The sequence below is a fragment of the Daktulosphaira vitifoliae genome, unplaced genomic scaffold (assembly GCF_025091365.1).
Source record: "Daktulosphaira vitifoliae isolate Bord-2020 unplaced genomic scaffold, ASM2509136v1 Scaffold_125, whole genome shotgun sequence".
NCBI classification, from domain to species: domain Eukaryota; kingdom Metazoa; phylum Arthropoda; class Insecta; order Hemiptera; family Phylloxeridae; genus Daktulosphaira; species Daktulosphaira vitifoliae.
The window spans coordinates 10,151-20,868 of NW_026099694.1; the positions used below are offsets into that span (position 1 = coordinate 10,151).

Consider the following 10,718-nt stretch of genomic DNA (forward strand, 5'->3'; position numbering starts at 1 on the left):
AATAGTATTTATTATTAGTAGTATGTTAGACCGCACTGATAAATAGTCGGAATAGTAAATTTACTATCGGTATATGTATAGTAGCGATAAAAGTAGTAGGTAAGTAAGGTCAGGGGGTAATCATCGATTTGCTTCGTTTCTCTATAATGGCCCCTACAAATGATTCAGCGCCACTTACAGTAAGAAGAGGTCAATTAAAAGCTACTTTAACGCGATTTGTGACTTTTATACATGGGGAAGATATCGATAAATAACAACTTAGGATACGCAGAGAAAAGTTAGAAGATACGTGGAATGAATTTCAACAGGTCCAGTCTGCCATGGAAAACGAGGCAGATGAAGTAAAAAATAATAATGAGAATTATCCATATCGGATAGAGTTTGAGGATACTTACTTTAAAGCAGTAGCGGAGGCAGAGAAAGTATTAAACCCTATAATTCAGCAAGGTCTTGTACAAACAGCGCAAAATACAGGAACTACTTCGACGCAATCGACAATTAATTTAGCTGCATTAAATATACCAACTTTTAGTGGCAAATATGAAGATTGGTCAGCCTTTTTTGATATGTTTCAACGCCTGGTACATTTTAATGCGGAGATAACGCCAGTTCAAAAATTCTTTTATTTAAAGTCATCATTAAATGGAGAAGCAGCTAGTAGTATTAGATGCATTGAAACAACGGACGCAAACTATGAGGCCGCTTGGACTACATTAATTGAACGTTATAATAATAAAAAGGTGTTAGTTCAAAGACACGTCCGAAATATTGTCGAGTTAGAACCGTTACAAGATAGTACTGCCAGAAGATTACGTATGTTAATAGACGACTTAAATGGTAATATGAAAGCTTTAGAAACTTTAGGCGAAAAACCAGGAGATTGGGGCCCTTTACTGTTGCACATAGTGTGTTCAAAGCTGGATCGAGAAACGCTGAAGTCGTGGGAGATAAAATCATCCAAGGATAAAGTACCAACTGTTAAGGAATTAACAACATTTTTAGGCGAACGTTTTCAGATAATGGAATCCATAGAATCTTCGCAATGCAGTAATAATTATTTATCAACTGTTGACCGGAAAAGTAGTTTTATAAAACATGCGAACAATCATCGTAAATTAATGACTCGGTCAAATACTCTGATAACTACCGCGATTAAATGTTATGTTTGTAATCAGCCGCATACAATATGTAAGTGTCCATCGTTTATTGCGTTATCGGTAGCCGAGCGCATATCTAAAGTGAACACAATAGACCTGTGTAAAATTTGTTTACGAAAACACGATAAAATAAAATGTTTTGGTAGATATTGTCTGAAGTGTAATAATTCCCATAATACGTTGTTGCATTTAATTAAAAGTGTAGTATTCAATCGGCCTGAAACCCAAACAGAAAATATTTCAAGTGAGACAGCAACTACTATTTCGACCACCGCACATGTATCTAATACATTAGATCAAGTTTTATTAGCGACAGCATTAGTACAAGTCAGCAATTCCATTGGCCAAACGTCCGTAGCAAGGGTGCTCCTTGACTCAGCATCAATGAATAACTTTATTACGGTAGAGTTAGCTAATAGTTTACGGTTAAAAAGACAAAAAATTAATCATATTGTTTGTGGTATAGGGCAAACGACCCAAAGTATTTCGTCAACGGTTGAATTAAAAATAAAATCGCGTAATAGTGACTTTCAACTATTCACTCGATTATTGGTGGTGCCAAAGATAACGGGGGATTTGCCTATGAAGAAAATCGGAGATGACAAAAACACGCCCGCTGGAGTTTTCTTAGCGGACCCATTATATAATGTGCCGCAACCAGTTGATATTTTAATAGGAGCTAGCCATTTTATCAATTTAATCGGTAAAAAACAGTTTAAAATTGCAAATAAGGGACTTATTTACCAAGAAACTGAGTTTGGTTTTGTTGTATCGGGTGCCATACCTAGTACTAGCATGCCTAATAAATCGACAGCATGTGTTGTTTCTGTAGAGGATTCAATAAATGGTGGAGTTTGTAGCGAGGTGTAATATATAGAAGTAATAAACACTTTTACGATTTAATAACAACTATACTATATTACAACGAACTAACAAATAACAGCGAGAGACGAAGCGCGTTTAAGACAAAATGCGTAAGTGATTGACTGATCGATTGATTGACTGGAGCGACGATCTTGCCCTTATATAGTCAGAGGAATCTTCTAGAGGCGGCGGCGGCCGAACGTTCTAGATCATTCGACCGCCACACCACCCCCCTACGGAGTGGAGTTAGCTAGGGTCAAAAATGTCCGGGAATCTGACTCGGCGGCCTGAGCGAGTTGTTCGTACTGGCTGCGTTGATGGATCGGTATTAGGCGGTTGTTTTTGTTTGGGCGTATTCGGGGCAGTCGCTGGTGGAGCATGTGCCTGGCTATCGGTTGTGCTTTCGTTCACCATGAGGTAGGCAGGTTTTACTCTATCAATCGTCACCGTAACTGGTTGATTTCGAACTTTTATTGTGAACGTTTTGTCATTTCGGGCAATTACTTCGTAGGGACCTTGATATGGCGGTTGAAGTGCTGCTCGGACACCTCCCTCCCTGAGAAATACGTGTGAACAGTCCTTAAGGTCCGCAAAAACAAATGATCGTGGATTTGAGTGGCGAGATGCAGGTACTGGACGGATTTTATTCATAACACTGCGAAGACGATCTAGTAAGCTAGTAGGGTCGTTCGTACTGCTATTATCTTGATTGTCTGTGAAGAAATCACCAGGAAGATTAAGAGGCTCCCCATAAACAAGTTCCGCAGACGTGGCTTTTAAGTCTTCCTTAAACGCAGAACGTATTCCGAGAAGCACGATAGGCAGTGACTCAGTCCACGAGTCTTTTGCGTGGGCCATGATGGCTGCCTTTAGTTGTCGGTGCATTCGTTCGACGAATCCGTTTGCAGCAGGATGCCAACTGGTAGTGGGGCGAAGCGTAAAACCAAAACGTTTTGCTAAAGTTTTTAAAGTAGCTGAAACAAACTGAGTACCACGGTCAGTCGTAACGTATTGAGGTACTCCGAAGCGTGAAATCCAGCAATTGAGGAAACCCTTAGTGACATNCTAGGAGGGGTTTCAATTTTAATGGCCATCAGTCTAGGCATGGGTTCTTCAATAACTTCATCTCGGCCGACTGGACTACGAGAAAGCGCATCTACGACGTTCTGTTCTCCCGGACAATGACATATATGGAGGTCATACTCTTGCAATAGCAACGTCCAGCGAGTAAGACGGGCATTACGTAATCGACACTTAAATAGAAATACCAAGGCTTGATGATCAGTTATGACATTTACATGATGACCCAATAAAAAAACTCGAAACTTTGAGCAGGCAAAAACAATGGAGAGTAATTCCATTTCAGTAATTGAATAATTTTTTTCTGCAGAATTGAGTACGCGGCTAGCAAAAGCAATTGTATTACGACAACCAGACGAATCAATTTGAAAAAGTTCAACTCCTAAACCAAGTTTGGAAGCGTCTGTTTGTATACAAAAAGCAGCATTAAAATCTGGATGTACTAAAATAACATTAACAAATGAAGACTTAATAAGTTCAAACTGTTTTTTATTTTCTTCAGTGAATTTCCAAGTTGGTAATGACAACAATTCAATTAATGGGCTCATCAGAGACGCATGGTGGTCTAAAAATTTCCGATAAAAATTACAAAAGCCTATAAAGGATTGTAAGTCTTTTTTATTGCGTGGATTCGGATAATTTTGCACAGCTTCTAATTTACTATTGTCCATGGTCAGACCTTGAGGAGTAATAATATGTCCCAGGAATTTAATTTCTTCTTTGAAGAACTTGCACTTTGATATTTTAAGAGTCATTCCAGATTTAAGTATGTTTTCAAATAACTCTGACAAACACTGCAAGTGATCATCAAAAGACACAGTAGAGATAAGTACATAATCTACATAGGTTTGAATATTATTGATATGTTCTGAAGTAGAATTAAATGAATAACTGGCCAGGGAAGCTTCCAAAGCTTTTCCAAAACCAGTATTTGATATATTCAGACCAAATGGTACACGCGTAAATGAATATGTACGACCATTATATACAAATGACACATATTTCCGTACCGTCGGATGAAGTCCAACTTGCCAATAACCAGATGAAAAATCAATAGATGAAAAAAACTTTTTCCCAAAAAATCTTGCCAATATCTCGTCTAGAGGTGGAGAAGAATCTCTCATTGGGACTATAATAGCATTTATACGGCGAGCATCTAAACAAAGTCTAACCGATCCATCTGGTTTTTTCACACAGATGATCGGGCTGGCATAAGGTGACGAACTGCGTTCAATCACCCCCCATTCCAACATACGATTTAATTCTTTCTCGACCGCTGGACGCTGTGAGAATGGTATTGGATACGGCTTCACCTTAAAAGGCTCATCTTTAATAACGTCAAAACGACACGTATACAAGTTGTTTAGCCCAGGTCTGTCGTTAAAAACAGCCCGATAGGTAAACAACACTTCAGACAATTTGGCTTTGTGCTCAACACTTAAATTTATTATGGATTCAACCTGGTGACGGATATCGTCCATTACAGGGTTGATTAAGTCAGTCATACGATACATGCAAACTGGATTCTCCGTAGAAGGAGAAACCACAGACACCCTTTGAGTCTCTGACACTGACTGGTCAGGCTCAGACATATATACAGAAACGGGAGAAGCATGCAATTTAATTGAAGATAATTTTAAATCATTATCATCACTAGAATTAGAAAAAAATGGCACCTCAATGCCTAGTAAAGAAAATTTAATCAAATTGCTAGAATAATCTAACAAGACAAGGTATTTGTGAAGAAGATCTTCACCAATAATAAAAGGTACCGATAGCTGAGGTACAACAAGAAAAATACCCTCAATGGGGCAATCAGAAACAAATAAAGACAAAAGAACTTGTGTGTGGACTTTCTTGCTACGACCACCGACAGCCGTGGAGATAGTAACTCCAGTTACAGGTATTTGAGGTAATAATTTTACATCATCAACAGTATCACATAACTGTTGAAAAACTTTCTCTGAAATAGCAGAACATGTAGCACCTGTTACTAGAAGAGCGCGATAATTTAAATTAAATATTAATTAAATTAATTTCCGGTGAAGAAAAACAAGAAGAATTGTTATTATAATTATTATTATTAAGAAGGTTCACACTCGAGTCTGAAGGACATTCGACAGTGCGACGAAGCGAACGACTAGGAGTCGAAAAACCTAGACGCCCGGCTCCCCGTTTCCCGGAGAAGGACCTGGTGAACTTTGGTTTCGACTTCTNGAATGACCTGGTGAACTTTGGTTTTGACTTCTATCGTTGCCACGTCCACGATTATTTTCAAACCGACGATTGTTGTTGTTGTTGAAATGACGACGATAATAACCCACGCGTATTATTATTTCCAGTAGTTGAATGGAACGTAGGTGAATTGTCAAATTCTGATAAGACAGCCAAGAGTTCTGATGTAGTCATTAGGCCACGTCCCTTAAGTGCAGTACATATATGTTCATTAAAATGTTAGCAAATAACTTTAACTAAACGCGAAGGTGATATTGCAGGATCCAAGAAACGAGCTTTGGCAATCCATTGCATAGCATATATGGAGAGTCCCGTGTTTGACAAATAACGGTATGGGCGAAAACCTCGTCATGTACTCGATCTTGAATAGCGTCAGACCAAAACTGGGAATGGAATATGACTTTAAATTCATCATATGACTGTGGTGATGGAATTAATGCATCATACCAAAGTCTTGCAGTACGAACTAATCTTCGCTGGATACTATTAATCTTTTGTTGTTCAGTACAAATAATATTTTCAAAATATGAGTCAACTTGACTCAAAAATAACTCAGGGTGAATATCATTCACATGACCAGAAAATTCAGGTATAACATCATTGAATTTTTCAGAAAGCATAGAAACAGACAATCGGCTATTTTCAAAATTAGATGTGTGGTTCAAATTAATGGGTAAATGAGTAGACGATGTGATAGGTGCTGGAGTAATAAAAGATGTAGGAGCAACTGTTGAGTTAGTCGGTACAGATGTTATTTTTGACACTTTTTGTAGTTCAGCGCTCAAATGTTGTACTTTCGATTGAAGAGCATTATGGTCTAAACGAAGCTGATCCATAGCACTACTACTTTGTTTTTGAAAATCTTCTAAGAAAGTACTGCGGGTATCCAAAATACAAAGAGACTCTTCGTTAGACGATACTTTTTCTTCCAACATACCAATCTGTTCAACAAGACTATCATGACGTTCTGCGCAAACTTTCTCCCTCTCGAACAATTTAGACTGAAGAAGATCTTTTTGGATATCTAAGCTCTTTTGAATTTCAGTAAATAGCTTTCTATTATCGTCATTAATCCTTTTAGTATCTTCATCTCTAGCTTTCATTCCCTTGAGAAGTTCAGATAACATTCCACCCATTTCAGATAAATTAATCTCTCTCTTCTTATCAGTCACTTCCTTGGCTTTAAGAGTATCCCGTAACTGCTGATTACTTTTATCACTTCTCTCATTCTTTTCATGAGCAGGAGATGAAGGAGGATCTATGCCCAGACGATCTGGAGGTTGAGTAGGACGCTTGCCAGCTCCTTCCGCCATGATGAAAATAAATAAAATAAGACAAATCAAAAAANTAGTTTTAGATAAAGTACTTTATATATTATTAGGGGTGTAGCATAAGGTAGGAGGAAGGAAGATTAATCTCTTTAAATTACTTCTATTGCCCAAATTAATTTTATTATATTAATACAGACTATAAGTCATAGAGAATACAGACTAGAAGTCTAATTGAAAAAAATGACACCAAGATATCTCTACATACTGTATAATATATATCTGTATAATTATAAAAAAATGTAAAAAAATAACTAAATATTAATAATTTATCTACAAAAATGTATAAAGTTCTTAAATCAACAACTAATACGCATAATTAGAGCTCAATATGTTGTTTATTTTGTTAAGTTATTTTTATTAAATTTATAGCATATGTTTTAGGTGATCTATTACTGAAATAAAAAATTCCAATAAAATATCTTTAGTCAAAATATATGTACTGAATAAAAAAAAATCATTGATTGTTAAATTATTTGTATATTAACATATAAAAATGATTTTTAAAAAATATACTGTGAGGCTATTTTTGTTATGTGTTGTAGTGTCAAAAACATGTGTCGGAATAGGGTTCTGGAAAAAAGTTGATAAGTCATTAGAAACAGCTTTAAAATTAGACACTGGTTTCGATTATCCTAGTTATGATGAACTATGCGATTTGTCAATTTTTGATTTCAATAACAAAATCTGGACAGAAGATGGACCGCCAAAATTTATATTTAAGTCAAAAACGAACTTAATATTATTGGATCTCTGTTGTGGTAATATATTTAATCACCTTCAATATTTAAAACTCTTTATTACTTTCATTTTTACTCCACTTGAACAAATATATGATATAAACAGAATCATTTTAAATGAATTAATTACAAAACAATTTTTAGTTACAATGATAACGTATAATTTCTTAGAAGTACGAATGCTAACCGTTCTTTGGATAATGCATTTTTATACTCATTATATTCAATTGTTTGGTAATGAAATGTATCAATATAGTCAGAATATTTTAGAAGCTGGTGAAGACTCTCGTCGTATGTTAAATTTTGTAAGTTATCAAATGTGTCGAAAAAATAATAAATATGAAGTAAGAAATATTCCTTTAGATATTTCGGAAAAATATTCAACCCTCATGAACCTAATAGAGGTAATGCTTCGAAGAAAAGAAAGCAACCAAATTGTATTGGAAAATCTAGAAGAACAAGAAATTTTGGTTTCACTCAAAAGTTACCTGTAACTTTAAATTCACCTGTATGATATAGTTGAAAACAAAGATTTATTGAGAACTATTATAATGGATTTTGGTGAACAAAGTAACGAGACTTTTGATGTTATTTATATTGATATATATGAAAAATATACAGCGGCAAAGAATTATTTTTGGTTTGATTTATTGATAAAAAGAATTGGAATTTACCAAGGAATAATATTAATCGTTTTTAAACCCGTTTTAATGCATTTAATGAGAAAATTTTTTATGTACATTTCTTTAATGTTAGAAAATAAGCAAGTATTGTATGTAAGACGTTGTTTAAAGACTATGCAAAGTTTAATTAAGAAAACTATTGTGTTATTTGACGGCCAAAGTGCTCATGATGTTCAAATAGTATTTGAATCTTTTTCAAGTATACCGGTAATAGATGAGCATTTAGACAATTATCATAGTGATTTGATATCAAATATCAAAAACGTAATGATTGAAACTCAATCTAACTCTTTTAAATTAGTTTCAAATGATTTAATTATTGACCCAGACTACGTATCAAGTATATATGTTAGAACTGAATTGTATATTTTAAGAAATACTTTTAGTGAAAATGATGTAAAAAATATTGATTATTTAAATAAAGTCTCAGATTCTAAAGGAATGAATAATAATTTAGTAAGAATATTTTTGTTTATGAATTTATTTAAAAATTCATTCCCAGATATTAACTTAAAAAGCATCTTATCATGTTTAAAATTTATTGAAATTTACCAAACATTCACTGGCTGTAGTTCACAAGACAGAGAAAATTTTGAAAGGATATTGGAGTTGTAAAAAAAAAATTTTTAATAGAGTTAAAGCGATCTTCAATCAATTAATTACAATTATCTTAATTTATTTTAAATCAATTCTAAAATTGTTTTAAATTTTATTTAAAGTAATCTTTTACGTAATTTTAATTATTTTTTTTAAAGTAATGTCATCTGTTTATTTATTAAGCTGTTAAGAGTAAATAAAAATTAGAGTTTTAAATATTTTTTTGCTATATTTTAAAATGACTATGTAATATTTTCGACAAAGACGACTTGCGCTTTATTGTTCACGCACCGCCGCTGTGGTACATTGACTTAACCTTGAACGTTAGTCTTGAAAAATTACCATAAAATTGCTTGTATCTCGTTAACTGTTGGTTTTAAAAGTCTGAATATTTTTTCTCCGTCAACCCTCGTAAATCCCCTATCCTTTCATTCTCTTGGCGATCATTATTATGTGATTAATAGCAATAGCCCTTCTCTATATCCCCCTATAATCTCCTTGTAAACCTTACGTAGTAAATAATTTTCGGTGCGGGTATCCCACTACATTAAATTACATATCCGACACCATTAACTTGGTACTAGAGCTCTTCACGGTTCTGTCTGTTTTATAAATATTCAAGGATTTAATCTCGGTCTTTCTTCAATTTGAGATAATGATCTACTTTTAAAAACTATATAATATTGTAAATATTAAATAATGTAAATATTATTATTGTCGGCGAACAAAGAGGCAGGTAGTTCGGACCGGTTGACCTGCTGCCTAGCGTTACAGAAGGGATCGGTACTACCTACCAGGGAAAGGTAATGAGGGTGGCTTGTAGTCTCAACGACGGTCAGTGTTCAGAACCAAGTAGAAGAAGAAGGACGCAGCATATTCCACCTTTTTATATTACATATTTATTTAGTTATTTTTGTTGAAAATTATTTTCTTAAATAAAGCAAGTCACTTTGTGTTTGATCATTCACTATAAGTAAGTTTGTTTTTATTTTATTGCATAGAATAAATTTGTCTACAATAGACAAATTTACACATAACACAATATTATTGAGAGTAACATTTAGAGCAATTCTAAATAAGTTGACTGCATGAGTTCACCTGCGCACAGCTACATTAGGCATAATTTACATAATCAGAAAGAAATAACTAGAGTATGGTGCCTTAACTATATTTTAGTTATTTCTATTTTATAGTCATCGTTGTCGGCGCACTGCGGTGGTCGATTGACGTCTAGGGTACTCGTGCAAGGCGGTACTCTACTGTTATGTGCCATCGGTACTCTGCGGATACCATGACACGTTTTAGGGCACTGGCTCAGAGCGAGTGTTCTATTGTTCTTTTAGTAATCGTTGTCGGCGCACTGCGGTGGTCGATTTACGTCTAGGGTACTCGTGCAAGGCGGTACTCTACTGTTATATGTCGATGGTACTCTGCGGATATCACGACATGTTAAGGGCTATTTACGCAATACTCACAGATTAAGCTACACGACATAACGCATATAGTATTACTTGTTAATCAGCGTAGGCTACTCATGCAGTTAGGTTATAACGACATTTGATATATTTTACACATGTTAGAGCTTCATACTCTGGTTTTTATTAATTTATGATTACAGTCCATTCACGAGCATTAACAATTATTACTATGGATTATTGTACAAAAAATTATTATTGTTCTGTTGCAATGGGCATTATTGTTATTTGTAGAAAATCCCACGTGAAATAATAAAAAAAAAACTATACATTTTATCGTAATAGGTTCAAATTGTTTGCATTATAGTGGACGATGTTGTTATGTACGTGGCAGCTAAATCGTAGGACGGCTAGTTGTGCACCGCACTAGAATGCTATTCTACCTTTAGCCTGTTTAAATCGTTATTATTGAAGCGGGAATGGGTCACATGAAGGATGACGGCTAACTATACATCCAATAAGTAAATGAGAGTAGAAAATAATTAAATAACAAATAACCACATATATTAGAAATGTCTTAAAGAGTATCTTATATTTAAGGGGTAACGGGGGGACCTTA

The 10,718-nt window shown here is 34.7% G+C and overlaps 2 protein-coding genes across 2 annotated transcripts; one reads left to right on the top strand and one right to left on the bottom strand.

Moving 5' to 3' along the window:
• Nucleotides 1–320: 320 nt before the first annotated feature.
• On the top strand, nucleotides 321–2,027 carry LOC126909113 (uncharacterized). The gene has a single exon (XM_050691506.1). The coding sequence runs from the start codon at nucleotides 321–323 to the stop codon at nucleotides 2,025–2,027; it is 1,707 nt and encodes a 568-aa protein (XP_050547463.1).
• Nucleotides 2,028–2,267: 240 nt separating this feature from the next.
• LOC126909114 (uncharacterized) lies at nucleotides 2,268–2,879 on the bottom strand. Its single transcript, XM_050691507.1, has one exon. It carries the CDS (start codon nucleotides 2,877–2,879, stop codon nucleotides 2,268–2,270), a length of 612 nt encoding a protein of 203 aa, XP_050547464.1.
• Nucleotides 2,880–10,718: the final 7,839 nt, after the last annotated feature.